The sequence below is a fragment of the Equus asinus genome, chromosome 27 (genome assembly GCF_041296235.1).
Source record: "Equus asinus isolate D_3611 breed Donkey chromosome 27, EquAss-T2T_v2, whole genome shotgun sequence".
Classification (NCBI taxonomy): domain Eukaryota; kingdom Metazoa; phylum Chordata; class Mammalia; order Perissodactyla; family Equidae; genus Equus; species Equus asinus.
The window spans coordinates 4,731,801-4,753,724 of NC_091816.1; the positions used below are offsets into that span (position 1 = coordinate 4,731,801).

General features: G+C 35.8%; 1 protein-coding gene across 1 annotated transcript in view; it reads left to right on the forward strand.

Moving 5' to 3' along the window:
* Positions 1–21,924, forward strand: part of LOC106836908 (disintegrin and metalloproteinase domain-containing protein 5-like) — a 186,217-nt gene that overhangs the window by 138,056 nt on the left and 26,237 nt on the right. The window contains exons 20-22 of the mRNA XM_070499711.1: positions 8,381–8,405; positions 12,030–12,164; positions 13,395–13,445. Coding sequence (XP_070355812.1) covers positions 8,381–8,405; positions 12,030–12,164; positions 13,395–13,445 — 211 coding nt within the window. The remainder of the gene's footprint in view (positions 1–8,380; positions 8,406–12,029; positions 12,165–13,394; positions 13,446–21,924) is intronic.

Below are 21,924 nucleotides of genomic sequence, written 5' to 3' on the forward strand. Positions count from 1 at the left end.
AGCACTCCCTTTTCTCCACATCCTCACCAAGACTTGTTATTTCTTGCCTTTTTAATAATAGCTGTTCTGACAAGCATGGGGTGGTATCTCATTGTGGTTTAAATTTGCATTTCCTTGATAATTAATCATGTTGAACGTCTTTTCATGTGCCTGTTGGCAATCTGTATACCTTCTTTGGAGAAATGTCTGTTGATATCCTTTGCCCATTTTTTAATCTTGTGGGGTTTTTTTTGTTGTTGAGTCGTATGATTCTTTATACATTTTTTATATCAATCACTTATCAGATGTATGATTTGCAAATATTTTCTCCCAACTAGTGGATTGTCTTTTTGTTTTGTTGATGGTTTCCTTTGTTGTGCAGGAGCTTTTTACTTCAATGTACTCCCATTTGTTTATTTTTTCTTATGCTTCCCTTGCCTGAGGAGACATATCCAAAAAGATATGGCTAAGCCAATGTCAGAGATCATACTACTTAAGCTTTCTTCTAGGAGTTTTAGGATTTCAGGTCTGACATTCAAGTTTTTAATCCATTTTGAGTTAATTTTTGCAGGTGGTGTAAGATAACGGTCTACTATCACTCTTCTACATGTGGCTGTCCAGTTTTCTCAGCACCGTTTATTGAAGAGATGTTCCTTTCTTCATTGTATGTTCTTGGTTCCTTTGTCGAAAACTAGCTGTCCATAAATCTGTGGGTTTACTTCTGGGCTCTCAATTCTGTTCCGTTGATCCTTGTGTCTGTTTTTGTGCCAGTACTATGCTGTTTTGATGACTATAGTTTTGTAGCATATTTTGAAATCAGGGAGTGTGATGCCTCCAGCTTAGTTCTTTGTTCTCATGGTTGCTTTGGCTATTTGGGGTCTTTTGCTGTTCCATATAAATTTTATAAATCTTTGTTCTATATTTCCACATAAAAGGATGTTGGGATTATGATAGGGATTGCATTGAATTGGTGATTAGGTAATATGGACATTTTAACTATGTTAATTCTTGCAATCCATGAGCATGGAATATCTTTCTATTTCTTTGTATCTCCTTTGATTTATTTCAACAATGTTTGTTAGTCTTCAGTGTACAGATCTTTCACCACCTTGGTTAAATTTATTCCTAGGTGTTTCATTCTTTTTGTTGCAATTGTGAATTGGATTGTTTTGTTGAATTCTCTTTCTGCTAGCTCATTTTTAGTGTATGGAAAGTGGCTAATTTTTCTATGTTGATTTTGGACCCTGCAACTTTTCTGTATTCATTTACTGTTTCTAAGATTTTTGGTGGATTCTTTAGGCTTTTCTATATGTAAAATTGTGTAATCTGCAAATACTGCAAGTTTTATTTCTTCTTTTCCAATTTGGATACATTTTCTTTTTCTTGCCTAATTGCTCTGCCTAGGACTTCCAATACTATGTTGAAAAACAGTAGTGAAAGTGGTCATCCTTGTCTTTTTCCTGTTCTTAGAGGGATAGCTTTCAGGTTTTCACCATTGAGTATGATGTTAGTTGGTTGTTTGTCTTACTAGGCCTTTATTACATTGAGGTACTTTGCTTCTATTTCCATTTTAGTCGGAGTTTTTATTGTAAATGGATGGTGAATTTTGTCAAATGTGTTCTCTGCATTTATTGAGATGACTGTGTGATTTTTATTCTTCATTTTGTTAATGTAGTGTATCATGTATCTGATTGATTTGCGGATGGTGGAACATCCTTACTTCCCTGGAATAAATCACACTTGATCATGGTGTATAATACTTTTAAAGTATTGCATTCAAGTTGCTAACATTTTGTTGAGGATTCTTGCATCTACGTTCCTTAGTGATACTGGTCTGTAATTTTCTGTTTGTGTTGTCTTGTCTGGTTTGGGTATCAGGATAATGTTGGCCTTATAAAATGAATTAGAGTGTATCCCCTCCTCTTCAGTTCTTTGGAAGAGTTTGAGAAGGATAGGTGCTAAATCTTATTTGAATGTTTGGTAGAATTCTCCAGAGATGTTATCTGGTCCTGGACTTTTGCTTTTTTAGAGGTTTTTAATTACTGTTTCAGTATCTTTACTAGTAATTGGTCTATTCCAATTCTCTGTTTCTTCTTGATTTAGTTTTGAGAGGTTGTATGATTCTAAGAACTTATCCATTTCTTCTAGGGTATCCAATTTGTTGGCATATAGTTTTTCATAGGATTCTCTTATAATCATTTGTATTTTTGTCATATCCATTGTCATTTCTAAATCTTTCACTTCTGTTTTTACTTGACCCTTCTCTCTTTTATTTTTTAGTGAGTCTAGTGGCTTGTCAATTTTGTGTATCTTTTGGGAGAACCAGCACTTAGTTTCATTGATGTTTTCTATTGTCTTTATAGTCTCTATTTCATTTATTTCCACTCTGATTTTATTTTCCCCTTCTTTTTGACAGACTTTAGGTTTTATTTTCTCTTCTTTTTCTTGGTCCTCTATGTGTAGTGTAGATTGTTTATCTAAGATTTTTCTTGGTTCCTGAGATGGGCTTGTATTGCTGTAATCTTCCCTCTTAGTACCACTTTTGCTGGACCCCATAGATTTTGGTATGTCATATTCTCATTTTCATTTGCCTCCAGAAATTTTAATTTCTTCTTGGTTTCTTCAAATATCTGATAGTTGTTCAGTAGAATATTGTTTTGTCTCCACATATTTATGGCTTTTCCAGCTTTCTTCTTGTAGTTGATTTCTAGTTTCATACCACTGTGGTCAGAAAAGATGCTAGATATGATCTTAAATTTACTGAGGGTTGTTTGCTTTCCCAATATGTGATCTACCTTAAGAATGTTCCATGGTGAATTGAGCAGAATGTGTATTCTACTGCTTATGGGTGGAATAGTCTATATAGCTCTATTAAGTGCATGTGGTCTAATGTTTCATTCAAGGCCAATGTTTCCTTGCTGACTTTCTGTCTAGATGATCTATCCATTGATGTAAGTGGGATATTAAATTTTCCTATTATTATTGTGTTGCTGTCAATTTCTCCCATTAAGTCTGTAAATAGTTGCTTTATATATTTTGGTGTTCCTATGTTGGGTGCATATATACTAATAAATTTTATGTCTTCTTGATGGATTGGCCCCTTTATCATTGTATAATATCTGTCTTTGTCACTTGTTATCTTTTTTGGCTTGAAGTCTATTTTGTCTGATCTAAGTATGGCTGCACCTGCTTTCTTTTGGTTTCCATTTGCTTTAAGTATCATCTTCCATCCCTTCACTTTGAGCCTCTGTCTTTAGAGCTGAGATGGATCTCCTGGAGGCAACATATTGTTGAGTATTGCTTTTTAATTCATCTAGCCATTCTGTCTTGATTGGTGATATCAATCCTTTTACATCTAGAGTAATTATTAATATATTAGGACTTAATACTGCCATTTTATCTTTTGTTTTCTCTATATTTTCATTGCTTTTTTCTTCTTTGTGTTTTTGTCTGCCATTTCAGTTTAGTGGTTTTCTGTGATTTTTTTCTCAGTTTCCTTTTTTTTTTATGTTTCATGTCTCTGTTCTGAATTTTTGCTTTGTGGTTACCATTACGTTTCTATAAAAGGTCTCATAGATAAGATTATTTTTTCAGCTGATAGCATCTAATCTTCATTTGTCAATACTGGTTTCATCCTTTTCATCTTCCTCTTCTGTGTTTTTGTTGTCACCAATCATCCCTTTTATGTTGTAAATTCCTTACCAAACTGAAGTGGTTATAGTTATTTTTATAGCTTCCTTCACCTTTAAACTTTATGTTATAATTGTTTATTAACCTATTCTGATGTAGAATTGCAATTTTCTGATTCTTTCTATTTGTCAACTTTATCAAAGCTTTGTATACCTTTGCCTTTTGATTTCAGGTAGGAGACTTCCTTTCAACAATTCTTGTAAGGCAGGTCTAGTGGCACTTCTTTCTTTGTCATCAACTTGACAGTTTTATTATCATATGTCTTAGAGAAGGTCTTTTTGCATTGAGATAACTGGTTGTTCTTTTAGCTTCATGGATTTGTACATCTAATTCCTTTCCCAGGTTTGGGAAGTTCTCAGCTATTATTTCTTTAAGTAACCTCTCTGCTCCCTTCTTTCTTCTGTTCTAGGATACCTATTATCCTTACATTGCCCTTTCTAATGGAGTTGGATAATTCTCATAAAATTTCTACATTTAAAAAAATGTTAGTTCTCTATCTTCTTATCCCTGCATTGTTTCTAGGTTTCCATCTTTGAACTTACTAATTCTCTGTTCCTTATGGTCTGCTCTATTTCCAATGCTTCCTCATACATTATTCATCTCATTTATTGAGTTCTTCAGCTCCAGAATTTCTGTTGGTTCTTTTTCAGGTTTCAATCTCTTTGGTAAATTATTCTTTCTGATTATTGATTTTATTCTTGATCTCATGTAACTGACTTTCTGAGTTTTCTTGTAGCTCATTGAATTTCTTTACATCAGTCATTTTGAATTCTTGGTCAGTTAGATCACAATTGGCAATGACTTTATGTATGGTTTCTGGAGCATTGTTATTTTCTTTTTGTGATGCTGCTTTACCATGGCTTCTCATGTTGCTTGTGGTTACTCCTTTGCTGGTGTATTTGTCACAGCAAACACTTTCTTATTTAGGTATATCTTTTTTTTTGATTCTAAGTATTCAGTCACTTAAAGATTAGAGGCCTTTCTTTTTTCAGTAGATTGTGCTATAGCACTAGTTTTTGGTTTGTATTACCTGAGCACCTGTGGCTATATTTGAGGATTGGTACTTTCCGCCCTCCACCACCTCTGTTAGGGGTGTCACCAGTATTCTGATCATTCCTGCCTTTGTCTTCAGGGGTCAATGATATCTTATCATTGCTGATGTTGCTACAGTTGCTGATTTTGCTGCTGAAGGTACAATGATGCCTCACACCTCTGCCACATTGGCGATCACCTGCACCAAAAACTCCACTGCTGTGTGGGGTGGAGGAGGGTGGGAAGGGAGCTGGGTTTGCAAATATTTTCTCCCTTCCAGTAGGTTATCTTTTTTTTGTTGTTGATGGTTTCCTTTGCTGTCTAGAAGCCTTTTAGTTTTATGTAGTCCTACTTATTTTTTCTTTTGTTGCCTTTGCTTTTGGTGTTCGATTCAAAAAATGATCACCAAGATCAGTGTCAAGGAGCTTACTACCTATGTTTTCTTCTAGGAGTTTTATGGTTTCAAGTCTTACATTAAGATCTTTAATTCATACTGAGTTAATTTTTATGTATGGTGTAAGATAGTGGTTCACGGTCATTCTTTAGCATATGGCTCTCCACTTTTCCCAACACTCTTGAAGAGTCGCCCCTTTCCCCCATTTTATATTCTTGGCTCTTTTGTCATAAATTAATTGGCCATATATGTGTGGGTTTATTTCTGGGTCTAAATTAGTTTTTCATTTTGTGCAATATGTTCTGTTTTGTTTATTTACATCTCTAATCCAGTTGTATGTGTTCTTCCATCTGTCAGTAAAAACAGTCATTTAGTCTTCTTATTCAGTGATGTCTGAGTCATACTGATTTTAGTATTGTAATGATTCTGATTTTCATTATTTGAGCTCTTATAAAACATTATTACAATATTGACAATGTGAAAAATTAAATTAGCACTATCTCGACACAGGGCATAACAGTTAATCTACAGACTGAGTCAAAGATGGACTGTTAAGACTCATGACTTCAACACGTTTAGGTTGCACACTTAAGTCACTTCACTCAGAGTGAACCACAAATCACAATTGTGAACATCAGCAGTCAGAGTTAAAAACAATGACAGCAATTACAGATAACTTGAGCTATATTCATTACACAGCAAAACAGTGATGCTTTTAGTCCTTGGTTTTATTTAGCTTCCATATGGATTTTATTCTTTTCCTCTAGTCTTCCAAATCAGTTGCCAAAACTGAGAAAATTTCCCATCCCAGTTTTGATTCCTCAGTATGTGAGACATTTTGTACAACCACTAGGACAGACCCAATTGAATTTTCATGGTTGCTTACCCTGGGCCACTCTAGGTCCAGATGACAGTAGGATGACAGCACCAGAGCCTGGGGTCAGAGGAAACCCTCCAATACAACTAATTTTCCTTAGTCAGCTGCCATAGGCTCTGTCTTCATCAGTGGTATTCTGGGGCCTGTTCATTCTACCCTGAAAGCCCTGGGATGATGTGCCATCTGGCTGCACGTTCTGTCCCAAAATTGTTCCTTCTGGGGCCCTGGATCCAGTCAAGGGAGTCCTGGGCTCCCCTGTATGAGCCCTGGACTCAATGTGGGAGAAGCCCTTGCGATGCTGAATGCATTTTGGTGCATAAAGAGTTTGAGAGGCAAGGTGATCCTAAGGAGTCCAGGTTTGTTTTATATCCTCATTCTATTTATTTTGATTATCACTGACTTATGTTAACAGAATATGACCTGGACAAACCTCAAATTACAAAATTTATGATGGCCTTATTCGTAGTCAGTACATTACCAACTTTTTTTATTTCGTGGGTATTTTCAAGTAATGTCTAATCTGTTTTATATGTAGGTCTAACTACATAAAATATATATGTACATAATGGAATATATGTATACATACATATGTTTGTGTATGAGTTACCTATTTGAGTTTGTATATTCTAGAGTATAAATCCTCATATATTTTTGTTTACCTTGATATATAAAATTATAAAGAGTATATTTTAATCTCACATTATAATTTTTCTTTCAGTAATTTTTATGTAATCCTAACCCAATAAATTACCACTAATAATACAATTATTCCTGATTTTCAGGGATTATTATCTATCTTTTTAATCTGTGGCAAACTAATAGTAAAAAAATAAATTCCACTTGCATTTCTTCAGTTTCGTGAGACTTTCTATTTACCTTATGGTTGTAGGGAATTTATAATTCTTCTGTGTATTGCTCTTTCATCACCTTTGACAATCTATTCTACTGATATTTTTGACCTTTTATAACATAATACATACTTATATAGCTATGTTTAATTGTAAAATACAAAAAACATAAAATTTACCTTTTTAATCATTTTTCAAGTGTACAATTCAGTGGAATTAAATACATTATTGTGCATTGTTTTGCAACCACTATTCATCTCCAGAACTCTTTTCATCTTGCAAAACTGAAACTCTATACCTGTTAAACAATAACTCCTCATTCCTCTTTCCTCCAGTCCCTGGTAACCACCCTTCTACCTTCTACCTTTATGAATTTGACTACTTCAGATACCTCCTATAAGTTGAATCATACAGTATTTGTCCTTTTGTGTCTAGCTTATTTCACTTAGCATAATGTCCTTAAAGTTTATCCATGTTGTATCATGTGTCAAAATTTCATCCCTTTTTAAGGCTGAATAATATTTCATTGCATGTATACACATTTTGTTTATCCAGTCATTTGGATAAACAATGGATCCATTTGTTTATCCATTGGGTTGCTTCCAAGTTTTAGTTATTGTGAATAATGCTGCTATGAACATGTGTGTACAAATATCTGAGTCCATACTTTCAATACTTTTGGCTATATACCTAGATTTGGAATTACTGGATAATGTGGTAACTCTGTTTAATTTTTTGAGGAAACACCATACTTTTTCCCATAGAGGATGCATCACTTTACATTCCCACCAGCAATGCAGAAGGGTTCATATTTCTCCACATCTTCATCAACACTTACTTTTTTTTCATAATGGCATCCTAGCAGGTATAAAGTGATAAATCATTGTAGTTTTGATCTCTCTACAGCTATAGCAGGATCTATAGATCAGAAATTACCCTTTTCATTCCTAAGAATGCTATTGTTTTGTTGAAAATTCATATATGAAGATCTGTCATTGTTTTTTTAATTTTAATTTTAATGTCATTTCTGTCATTTTTTTTTAATTTTCTACTTTTTACATATAGGAAACATACTGATTTTTGTGTATATGTTTAATTAATGGAATATCACTATTTTCAAAAGTCTTTAGCTGATTTTTGGGACAGTTGATTTTTTTTAGATGATGTAACTGCATTTAATAATAATTTTGCCATATCTTTTTAATCATAATAATTTCTCTTTCTTCTTCAGTTAATCTCCCTCCCCCATCTCATAACTGTATTAGGTAATCCATTCAGAATAAAAAGAACTAATCATGAGAGAGGTTATCATTACTTTACTCCAAGGAAAACCTCTAATATTTTATCATGAAAAGACTGATGCTTTTGATTCAATATGTTTATCTTGTTTAGGAAATACTTATCTCTTTCAATTTTATTTAAAATCAGGAGTGTCTTTTGGGTTTTATTAAATATGTATGGCATCTGTTGAACTGATAATATTGTTTCTTATATTGCCTTTAAAGGTTTTTTAATACTAAACCATCTTGTGTTCTAGCCTGAAGTCTTCTAGACTATTAGGTAGTGAACGTTGCTGGGAAGGAAAGTTTTAACAGGAGTTCTGCAACTATTTCTCCCTTCAAGGGATGCCCTGGGGAATGAAAGACCTCATCCAGTCTTTCATGAAAACACGCCATTTTAGTCTGTTTGGGCTGCATAACAAAATAGCACAGACTGGATGTCTTAAACAATAGAAGTTTGTTTTCTCACAGTTGTAGAGCCTAGAAATCCATTATTAAGGTGCTGGCAAATTGGTTTCTGTGAGAGCTGTCTTCTGGGCTTGCAGATAACCTTTACTCCGTGTGTGAAGAGAGAAAACTCTATGGTCTCTCATCCTCCTCTTATAAGAAGATCAGTCCCATCAGACCCCACTCTTATAACCTCACCTAACCCTAATTACCTCCCAAAGCCCTCATCTCCAAATACCATCACGTTAGGGGTTAGGGCTTTGAATTTTAGGGAAACAGAATTCAGTCCATAACATTCCATCCTCTGGCCACCTCAAAGTTATGTCCTCCTGGTATGTGAAATACATTCACTTCATCTCAACAGCTCCAGAAATCTTACCCCATTCCAGTATCAACTGCAGGCAAAAAGTTTCATCTAAGTGTCATCTAAATTAGGTATGGGTGAGACTTGAGGTATGATTTGTTCCAAGGCAAAATTCCTCTCCAAGTGTGAATCTGTAAAATCAGATAAGCTATATGCTTCCAAAAAAACATGGTGAGACAGGAATAGGATAGACATTCCCATTCCAAAGAGAGAAATTGGAAAGAAGGAAGGGGCACCAGATCCCAGTATTACAAAACCTAGCTTGGCAAATTCCATTAGATTTTAAAATTTGAGAATAATCCTCTTTGGCTTCATGTTCTGTCCTCCAGGCCCACTGAAGTGGCAGCATCACCCCATAGTCCTAGCTAGCATCTACCTCACCACTTTGGCTCTTGTAGAGGCCCTGCCCACACAACTCTTTGCAGCAGCCCCATGCGTGAGGCAGTGGGCTGGAGCAGCCTGGCAAGCTGAAACCAAGGAGAGGGCCTCACCTTCTGAAACCAATAAAGACACAGCCCTTAGGCCTGTGATGGGAGAGGAAGCCCTGATGATCTCTAAATCACCTTCAGGGGTCATTCTCTTTTCTTGAAGAATAAAACATGTTGGCAGCCAAATAGCTTTATTGTCCCATTGTATTCCTTTTGGTCCAACTTGGCGGTATTTCTTCTGGTATAATCTCATCCCTATTCCTGGCTTCTGCTGAGATGGTTCACATGCATAGTCTCTTTATAAAATGATATTACAGCCACATCTTTGGTATTATCTTTAGAACATGTTTTTTTCATTTTTTGCAATGTGGCTAGGCTAAGAATTCTCCAAATCTTTAAGTTTTGGTACCTTGCTGCTTAACACTTATTTTCTCAATTCATCTGTCTCCTCTCACATTTTACTCTAAGCAATCAGAAGGACTCATGCTGCACCTTTAACATTTTGCTTAGAAATATCCTTGGCTAATTATCCAGTTTCATGGCTCACACATTTTATTTTCCACAAAACCCTAGATCACAATTTAGCCAAGTTTTTTCCCACTTTATAATAGGAATTCCCTTTTCTTCCTTTCCCAGTAGCATCTTCCTATTCTGTCAAAAAATTTCACCAGAAGGACTGATAATGAACCTCTTAATCAAAAGTTCATGTGCCAATCACTGAGACATGCTTGGAGACAGAGAAAGGTTTATTCAAGTTGGTCAAAATGAGAAGGTGGGAGGATAGATTCAAATCTACCTTAACAAAAGAGGAAATCAGGGGGTTTATAGAGCTACAGGGCTTCAGAGGAGGAGTTTTGCAGAAACAAAGGAGAAATCTCTGTTCCTTTGTTCTAGATATGCCCTTGGGCAATCTGACATCTGGGCATCAACAGCAGCTAGAAGCTGGTTATCTGGTGATTCTAACGTCCTTAAAGGCAATCTTTTCCTCTGCAAAATAAACTCATACATTCTTGTGACCCTTGAGTCATCCCTCATGTTAAACAAGAAAGCACCAAGTTAACAAGAGTAACTTCTTTTTATCTGTGTCTGTGTTGGCAACCAGGTCAAAAGGTAATCATGTCCTTAATGAATATTTATTGTAACCCTCAGGTACCCAGCTTCAACACCTTTAACATATATATTTTTACCAACATTCTGTTCCTGATTATCTATGTATTCTCTAAGAAAATACAGAATTTCTCTTCTGCTTTCCACTTTTCTTTCTGAGCCCTCATCAGAAGCTTTGTTAATGTCCATATTTCTACCAACAGTCTCTTCATGGTACTCTAGGATTTTTCTAAAATCCTAGACTTTAGAAATTCCTCCAGCCTCTCCCCGTTACTCAGTTCCAAGGCTATTTCCACATATTTTCAGGTATTGATTACAGTAACACCCTACTTCTTGGTACCAGAATCTATATTAGTCAGGGTTCTCTAGAGAAACAAAACCAATAGGATGTGTGTATGTGTGCTTGCATGTGTGTGTGTGTGTGTGTGTGTGTATGAAGAGAGAGAAAGAGAGAGGGACATATTGTAAGGAATTTGCTTGTGTGATTATACAGACTGACAGTTCCCAAGATTTGCAGGGTGAGTCAGCAAGCTGGAACCCCAGGATGATTGATGATGTAGTTCCAGTCTGAAGGCTGACAGGCTTGAAACCCAGGAAAAGCCAATATCTTAGTTTGCGTCCCTTAGGCAAGAAAAAGTCCTCTCTTCTTCATGGGAGGGTCAGTGTTTTTATTTTATTGGGACCTCCAGCTCATTGGATGAGGCCTACTCACATTAGAGAAAGCTATCTGTTTTACTCAGTCTACTGATTTAAATGTTAATCTCATTCCAGAAAGCCCTCACAGAAATGCCCAGAATTATATTTGACCAAACATATGAGAACACCATTGCGCAGTCAAATTGTCACATAAAATCAACTATCACACATACTAATAGAATTTGTTAGCAGAAATATGCCAGGAGTCTCTCTCTTTAAATGTTTTTGGGAGGATATGCTTGTATGTATACATAGATTATTCTAAGTAAACCTGGAATGTATGGATTTATGGTGGAATAGCTGGTTGGAGAAACTGCATAATCCTGTGAGTTATGTAATTAACAGTACAAGACTGAGAGAGCTCCATTCATGAGCAATATCGTGTATACTGTACTCAAAACTTTCATCTGTTTTTTCTGAAGTCAATATGAATGTGGTGAAAAAAGAGGGAAACCTTTGGGAGCTGAAGCTGATGGAATCAGTCTCCTGCAGAGAAAAATCCTTTTTTCTGTACCTGATGTTTGCCAATAAAGTACCTGAAAATCAGTCTGCAGTGTATGGCCAGAAAGGCTGATCTTAAAAACATGTTTGCAAGTATTAAATGTGTGCTTCATGAAAGAGAATTACCTTCCATCAAAGAAATCACCATGTGGTGGAAGTTTGAAAGCTCAAAAACACCAGTAAAGTATTACTAACAGCCCATTTTATACGTTGGTTTAGTTTTATTGGATTGTATTGTATTCATAATGTATATGGATGGAATGTTTAGTGTTTGGGAGTAGTGTTGATAATGATATCCAATCCACTTTTTCATGTGGTTAATAAAAGCTCTGACATAATTTGAAATGGTTATTTTCCATTCTAGGTAAAAGTTATTTGGAGGAAAGATCCAGTCTTCCAAAGCACCGATTTCAACTCATTTTCTACATTTTTCTACCTGTGCTCATCATTACTGCTGTTATTTCAATAAAGCAGAAGAAAATAAAAGAGCTATGCTACAGTGGGGAAACTGAAAGTGAGAGGTATATATATATATATATATTTACTCATTAAATTAAATAAGTCAAGAATAGTATTCATGTTTCATCAGGAATAAGACTACAGGTAAAGCAATATGAAGAGAGGCCCAGGGATACATTTCAAACCAGTTTGGTGTCTTTCATGTTTTTTTCTAGTTTTATTCATCACTAATACTATTCATTTTACCACCAGTATCACTTTAGGTGGAGAAATGAGTGCCAAGGGTATTGTGGAGGTTTATGCAGCTCTTATTCCACTGACTGTGTTTAAATAGTCCATATTGTCCTGTGCTTCATGAGAATAGGTAATACTGCATTTCAAGGGAATTTTTAAAAAATAGAGTTTTTTAGACACAGACTCTCAGACCAGTGGTAAACAACATTATTAGAACACCTCTTTCAAGTAGAGATAATATCTGTGAAACTGTCTCCATAATATTTATTTTCCTAAATATCAAATCGCTAATTTGTAAAGTCATTTTATTAACTAGAAATTACCTGTGTAGTTCATAATATCAGGTTAGGAGACTGGAGGCTGTATTATGAAATGAGGAGAAAATTAGATTTATCCTGAGAAAACTTGGTTTTAACTCCTAAATCTTGCATGTAAAAACTATGATATCTTAAGCAAGTGATTTAATCTTTATATTCTTAAAATTATTCTCTGCAACGCTATAAAATGGGAGATAATGATAGCTTTCCAATGTATCAGAAACTTTTGTGTAGACCAAATTAATAAGTGGAATCACCATATTATCTGTAATCAGTTACACAAATATTTAAACATAATTATTGAGCCCCTTATTCATAATTTACTATATTTTTCCCCAGAAGAATTTACCTCTACTTTTACCTTCCAAGAATTGATGGGAAGAGAAGACATGAGTATGTGTTATGAGAGGAAGAAAAAATATGTAGAAATATATAGAAAAATTAGTTGAAATTCTTGACTGCTAGTTTATGGTTTTGGCTTGTTTGACTGAGGAGTTAGAGATATCCCAGAATCAGGGAGCCTGACTGTACAATGTGGGTTTATAACATACATACTGAATAAACATAAAATAAGGATGAGAGAAATTAATCCACAAAGCAAGGTGATGTTTTGTTGGAAGGAGATGTTTCATTTAATCAGTCACTGTGTTTCTTTGAAGAACATTCTTCATTCAAATGGTCACTTAATTGTTCAAGACTTAAAATTTCTCTGCTTTAAAATAAAGTTTATCGATTTTCTAGATCTGTGTCAGAAGAAAGCAGCAGCAGCAGCAAGTCATCCCCCAACGTGAGGTGAGTGTAGAGCAATATCTCGACAACCTTTCACTGCCACATAGGCAGAGGGCTGATATAAGGGATGCCATATGTGCTTATAGTTATTCTATTATCTCAGAAAAACTTATAATTATTAAGATAGAACCTTGGAGTTTTCATCCATTTCACTGTTTTCATTCATCTGGGAAAGTAAATGTAGAGATCAGACCGTGGAATAATCAAAGACAAAAGTAGATATTCAGCATTTATTATCAGCATATAAAAATTTCCCTTAATAAATAATGGATAGAATATAAAAAGAGAGAATGTTTCATATAGCATCCAAAATTATTTTTCAAGTTCTCTCTTCATCCTTGCTATACAAAGTTTCACAGTGACTATGATATCCATGTAATGATTATTGAGATACATTTATGAACTGAAGAAATTCCTAAATTTAAGAGAAGCATTATTAAGTATGGACAATCAGCATTCTAATCCTATTGTCAAGCGACACTCTTTTAGGTTCTACAAAAAGTAGGCATATCTCTACTCTCTAGGCAAGGCTACACTTTAATCCTTTTAATTACAATGAAATGCATTATATAGGACAGAGAACAAGCAAGTGTTGTTTTTTCCTCATTATAATGTCTATCAAAAAGATAGGAAAGGAAGAATTAATTGCTCTCAAAGACAGTGGATAGAAAGAGATAATTAAAGAAAGAGCAGAAATAAGTGAAAAGTAACATAACAGAAAAATATAAGTAAAGACAAAAGCTGATTCTTTGAAAAGATTAAAATAACTGATAAAAGCTAGCCAATAGTTCAAAATAAAAAGAGAAAGGATATAAATGACTGATATCAGGTAATAAAATTACCTACTTTTGATCTTTTGGGCATTAGCAGAAGAGAGGATACTAGTAACTTAAAATCAATAAATTTAAATTTTTAGATGGAATACATACATTATTCCAAAAACATGTCTTTGCCAAAATAGAATAGAGAAAAATTGCAAATATGATTATGCCTATATAAAATAAAGTTCTCTCAAATATAATTTAAAACTTTCTCACAACGTGGGTACCTGGGCATACTCTCCGTGGCATGCATCAGGAACACGAGAGCCAAGTTAAATTAGGCCAACACTTGCTCAATCATATCATTTTACATTGTGTTGGACAAACAAGTCACCATACCAAACTCAATATCAATGAAGGGATGTGTGTGATATGCTCCACACTCTAATAGGCAGTACTAAAAAGTCACTTGGCAAAGAACTTGCATGAATAATCATATACCAGGAAGAATAAAGAATTGGGAACAATAATTCAAATTATTACATCCTCCAAATACTTAAGGAAGAAGTAATACTAATCTTATCCATACTTATCTGGAGAATATAAAAAGAAGAAGAAGCACTTCCCAAGTTTTCCATAAGGCCAGCCTAACTTTAAATACCAAAACTTGACAAAGGCACTACTAGAAAGGAAAATTATGGATCAGTTCCTGATTAGCAATTCTAAACAAAACATTTTCCAAGTAAATCCAGTTAATATTGTAAAGCATAATATATCATAGCCATGGAAGGAAAGGGTGATCTAGGAATGAAAGGTTGTTTTAAAGTTAGAAAGCCAATGTAATGTAATTCACAATATGAGGAGAAACTGAAAAATTACATGATAATTTCTATAGATGAAGAAAAAAATATCCTTTCACCATAAACATTCCCAGTTAACTTGTGATGAAAGGAAGCTACCGTGTGACAAAGGGAATCTGAAAAAAAAAAAAACATACAGCAAACATTATAGTTGATAGAGAAACGATGAACGTTTCCTCCCTGAGATCAGGAGGATGTCCATTGAGAGCATTTATTTTCAACATTGTATGGCTGATCCCAGTCGGTAAAACAGGGTAAGAAAAACAAAAGAAAGAGTGGAAATGAAGAAGGAATACTGTCATTGTTTGCAGATGATATGTCTGTGTACATAGAAAATTCTAAGAAATTACAAAATAATTAGAATTAATAAATGAATGTAATAAGATATCTGGATACAAGGCCAACAAACAAAAATTAACTTTACCTCTATACAAGCAACAAACAATAAGAAAATTAGAACTGAAAAACACAACTATATATAGTCGTGTGTGTGTGTGAGAGAGAGAGAGAGAGCAAGAGAGAGAGAGATACATGGGAATATATGCAGTGAATTATGTGTAAGAAATTTATACTTGAAATACAAAATATTACCGTGAGAATTTTCAGAAGAGCTAAATCAATTGAGAAATATAGTGTATTCAATATTTTAAGATATAAATTCTTCTCAAATTGTAGTTTAATGCAATCCTAAAATAAAAAATCTCAAAATTATTTTTGATGGAAAATTACAAATTGATTTTAAAATTTTTGTGAAAACAGATGGAATTATAATAGTCAACATAATCTTGAAGATGCAGGAAAAACTTAGAAAACTTGTGCTACCTGATATCAACACTTTCCTTTAATTCAGAAAATATAGGATCTGCAAAATGATAAACAAATAGACCAATAAAAAAAAATGGAGAGTCCAGAAAAAGACCCACAATATACACCCATCTTATTTACTCTTAAGGCACCACTGCTGTTTAGTGGAAAGAAGGATGATTTTTTCAACAGTAATGGGGGTCAATTATATATCTATATAGGAAAAATAAACTTGCACCACTACGTCATACAAGAAACAAGAGTTAATTCAAGATGGATAATACAACTAAGTGAAAAATAAAGCTTCCTAAAGAAAATGTAAGAAAAAATATTCATAATCTTAGGTTAGGCAAAGATTTTTCAAAGAGGATACACACATACAAACTAACCATATCAGAAAATATTGATAAATTGTCTTCATTAAAGTTAAGAGGTTTTGGAATGATGACAGCCAGATAGCAGAAGAGGAAGCCCTGGGCCCTCCTTCCCACCACAAGCACACCGAGTCAACAATTCATGGACAAATTCCCTTTGTGAGAAATCCAGAAACTAGGTGAAAGGTTCTTGAACCCCAAGTGAGCACAAAAGTAGCACACCAAAGCCAGTAGGGAAATTCAAGACATGTTTTTACGTAATCCCTATGTCTTGCATAGTGCCATATGATCAGGAGGCAACCTCCCAGCTCCCAGCTTTCTGGGAAGGGAAAGAGGTGGATCCTGTAGCCAATGCCCCAACTTTTCCAGGGGCTAGCGAGTGGACTGGCTTCTGGCTAGCCTGTCTTGGAGCACTGATGGCACCTGGCATAATATAGCTACCTGGATCCAGTGAGAACAGAGATGGTGGTTTGGGCTGGCAGTTGCCATAGCCCCATAACCCCTCTCCCTGGCTCAGCACTGAGTGAGTGAATGAAAAACCACAGATTTCCCTGGAGGATATGAGATGTACCATGAATCTGTTGCCCACGTTTTTCTGGGGGCTACCCAGAGGACTGACTTCAATCTAGCCTGTCTTGGAGTGCTGATAAGACCTGGCTGTCTGAGGGCCAGTCTGAATAGAGATGTCAGTTTGATCTAGCATGCAACTAGTCACTCTAGTTGGCTATACTTATGTCAGACAGATATTGTCAAAAACTGTCACAAGAAACAAAGATTATATACATTATTTACATTATATGATGATAAAAAGGCTTAATTCACCAGAAAGAGATAAGAATTATAATATATGCATGCAAGATCAGAGCACCTAAATATATAAAGCAAAATTGAAGAGTGAGTGGAGAATCAACAGCAATACAATACCTTACTAAAATGCCTCACTTTCAATAATGGACAGAACACCCACACAGAAAATCAGTGAGAAAACAACAGACTTGAATAATGCTTTAGACAAAATGGACCTCAAATATGTATATGGAATATTTTACTCAACAGCAACAGAATATACATTCTTCTCAAGTACACATGGAATATTCTTCAGCATAGTTGATGTGTTAGGTCACAAAAGAAGTCTTAACAAATTTAAGAAAATTTATATTATACTACATGTCTTTTCTGATCACCATGGAATGGAACTAGAAATCAGTAGCAAACTAGAAATCAGAAGGAAAACTGGAAAATTCAGAGATATGTGGAAATTAAATAATGCATTCTTGAACAAACAATGGATTAAAGAAAAAATCAAAAGGGAAATTAGAAAATGTCTTGACTCACGGCTGGGAATATGGCAGCATAGGAAGACTCTGAACTCACCTCTTCCCATAAACACAACAAACTTAAAACTATCCTTGGAATAATGACCCCTGAGAGAGAACTGGAAACTGGATAAAAAGAACCCTCACAATAAGGGACAGAGGTGGAAGAGGCAGAAATACCTTTCTGGAGAGGAAAAAGCCACATTCTAGCCACTGTGCTTCATGGCAGGGAGCAATCTTAAGGTATGAAGCTTTCCCTGGAGGAACAGGAGATCTGAGTAGGAGAGTTCTGCTACAGTAAGCAGCTTTTTATTTTTCCAGGAAAGATTCACACTGAGCTCACATCTGTTGCCAAACTTCCTTTCTTTCTTTTTTCTTCCCCAAAGCCCCAATACATAGTTGTATATTCTAGTTGTAAGTCCTTCTAGTTCTTCTATGTGAGTCAGCACCACAGCATAACTGGTGATGGATGAATGGTGCGATTTTGCTCCTGGGAACCAAACCTGGCCCACCAAAGCAGAGCAAGCTGAACTTTAACCATAGGCAATCAGGGCTGGCTCAATAAGCAGCTTTTGAACTCAGCACAACTGAGGTGAGTGTCATAGTATCTGGCTTTGCTGGCTATTAAATACAATGAGGAATACCCCCAGAAAAGCCATTGAACATAAGAGAAAGAAATGCCTGCTCTTAAAGGGCCCATACAAAAGTTCACCCACTTCAGAAAGCAACACAAAATCACCATAAAGGTGCACAATGCTTTGGTGGAAAGAGACTCACTTGATAGGTTCTGGGTGCATCTCAGGGAGGCAGGAGGCAGATAGAACCACCTTCCCAGGAACTGAGACATTGGCGGCAGCCATTATTGTAACCCACTTCGGGAATGCTGACACAGATACTGGCAGACACCATTGGAGTTCTTCCCCTGGCCTGTTAGCACAGAGCTTTGCCACAGCCACTAAAGCACCAATTTAATCCAGCTCAGCTGGGGGGACAGCCTACCCTGGGGACTGGCCCACCTACCAGCAAGCCCTCAGGCAACTTTGGGCCTGTGTAGGTGGGGTATGTGGGACCTCTGCAGCAGGGTGAGTGGATCTGCCTCTGTGGGGTAGGGTGTGCATAAGGGGAAGGCCTGCATTGATGGAGTGTGTAGCCTCTGCAGCAGTGCAAATGGGTCCACTCCAGCTGGGTGGGGCACGTGCACGGGGCAGGACTGGGTTGACAGGGTGTATGGACCTGTAGGTGGTGGGGCTTGTCAGCTGCAGCAGACTTTTGCTTGTCAAACAGCCATGTAGGGGATCTGCACCACCTTCCAAAGCCTAAAACAATTGTGTGCTGCCACACTTGGTGTTGGCCTCATCCAGCTGCACTACTGAGAGAGCTGGCAACAGCCTTGCAAGCCAGAGACCTATAGCAACTGTGCGCCCCTAAGCCTAGAAAGCAGCCACACTGGGGCCTACTTATTTAACAGAAAAACTGAAGCACGAATGTGCTATTAGACCTTGCAGCCAACTGTACTGGGAGTCCCCACATGCAATAAAGTGACTGAAGGGACTGTAGCAGCCACACACAGCTGAGTCCTACAACCAGCTGTCCAGGTGGACAGCCTAGCCTCCCTGTGCACCTGCAGCAAGAGCAACCTGACCACAACAAAAGGACACACACAGCCCACACAGGGGACGCTCTTGGAGCATTAGGAACTGGTGACAAGAGGGAAGCACATTGCCAGGCTTCATAAGGTATCTATTACAAAATGTCAGTTCTTCAAGATCAGGAGATGTAGCTTCTCTACCTCATACACAGATGTAAACACAGAAAAATAGGCAAAATGAGGAGACAAAGGAATATATTCCAAATAAAGGAACAAGACAAATCCTCAGAAAAAGAACTAAGCATAACAAAAATTAACAATCTACCTGACAAAGAGTAAAACTAATAGTCAGAAGGATGCTCACTTCTCTTGGGAGAAGAATTGATGAATACAGTGAGAACTTCAACAAAGAATTGGAAAATATAAAAAAGAACCAATCAGAAATAAAGAATACAATACTACAAATGAAAATTCACTAAAGGGAATCAATAGCAGAGTAGATGAGGCAGAAGAACAGATCATGAGCTGGATGAACGACTAGAGGCAGTCACCCAAGCTGAACAGAAAAAAGAATTAAAAAGAATGAGGACCTTGGGGACAGCATCAAACACACTAACATGCATATTATAGCTGTCACAGAAGGAGAAGAGAGAGACAAAGAGGCAGAGAATCTATTTGAAGAAATAATAGCTGAAAACTTCCCTAACCTAAGGAAAGAACCAGACATCCAGGTACAGGAAGCACAGGGAGCAACAAAAAAGATGAACCCAAAGAGGCCCACAGCAAGACACATTATGAATAAAATGTCAACAAATAAAGATAAGGAGAGAATCCTAAAAGCTGCAAGAGAAAGGAAACAAGTTACACACAAAGGAAACCCCATAAGGCTATCAGATGACTTCTCAAGCAGAAAACTTACTGACTAGAAAGGAATGGCGTGACATATTCAAAGTATTGAAAGGAAAACACCTACAGCCAAGAATACTTTACCCAGCAAGGTTGTCATTCAGGATGGAAGGAGCGATAAGAGTTTCCCAGACAAGCGAAACTTAAAGGAATTTATCACCAAGAAACCAGCCTTACAAGAAGTGCTAAAATGTCTTATTTAAGTGGACATGAAAAAAACACAAATAAGAATAAAAACATTATCAAAAAAAAAAAACCCTGGTAAATGCAAATATATAGTAATCATAGCAGATCAACCACCTGCCGAGCTAATATGAAAGTCAAAAGACAAAAGTACTAAAATTATCTACTTCCATGATAAGAGGTTAATGGATACACACATACAAGAAAAGAGGTCAAATATGAAATAAACATAAAATGTGGGAGGGGGTAAAAGAGTAGAGCTTTCAGCAAGAGGTCAAACATACGAGACCATCAAGTTAATATAGATTAGTAACTATATGTAGGTTATTATATATGAAACCCCTGGTAATCCCAAACCAAAAACCTACAATAAATACAGAAAAAGTTAAGAGAAAGGAACCCAAACATAATAGTAAAGAAAGTCATGAAACCCCAGAGGAACAGAGCAAGAGAAGAACCAGTAAAACACTGAGAAAAAAAATAAAATGACAATAAGTACATGCTTATCAATAGTTACTTTAAATGTCTGTGGACTAAATGCTCCAATAAAAGACATAGGGTGGCTAATTGGAAAAAAGAAGATCCAACTATATGCTGCATACAAGAGACACAATTCAGATGTAAAAACACTCTAAAACTGAAAGTGAAGGGATGGAAAAAGATGCTCCATGCAAATAGCAAGGAAAATAAACCTAGGGTAGCAATACTTATATCAGACAAAATACACTTTAAAACAAAAACTGTAACAAGAGACAAAGAAGGGCACTACATAATGATAAAGGGAACAATCCAACAAGAAGGTATAATATTTGTAAATATCTATGACCCCAACATAAGAGCACCAAATATATAAAGCAATTATTAACAGACATAAAAGGAGAAATGGACAGTAACACAATAATAGTAGGGGACTTTAACATTACTTCAATGAGTAGATAATCAAAACAGAAACTCAGTAAGGAATCATTGCCCTTAAATGGCACATTAGACCTGATGGACTTAGTAGATATATACAGAACACTCCATCCAAAAACTGTAGAGTACCTATTCTTTCTGAATGCACATGGAACATTCTTGATGTTAGATCACATATTAGGCCACTAAACAAGTCTGAATAAATTTAAGAAGACTGAAATAATACCAAGCATCTTTTCTTACCACAATGGTATGAAACTAGAAATCAACTACAGTAAATAAACTGGAAAAGCGAAAAATATATAGAGATTAAACAAAATGCTACTGAACAACTATTGAGTCAATGAAGAAATCAAAGGGGAAATCAAAAAACTCATGGAGACATGAAAATGAACATATGGCATGGCAAAATTTATGGGATACAGGAAAAGCAGTTCTAAGAGGGTATTTTATAGCAATACAGGCTTACCTCAACCAAGAAGAAAAATCTCAGATAAACAATCTAATAGTGCTCCTAAAGGAACAAGAAAATAAAAGAGCAAGCCAAGTGCAAAATCAGTAGAAGGAAGGAAGTAATAAAAATCAGAGTGGAAATGAATCAAATAAAGACTAAAGAAGAAATAGCAAAAAATCAATGAAGCTAAGAGCTTGTTCTTTGAAAAGATAAAGAAAATTGACAAAACTTTAGCTAGGCTCACCAAGAAAAAAACAGAGAGCTTAAATAAATAAGGTCAGAAATGAAAGAGGCAAATTACAACGGACACCTTAGAAATAC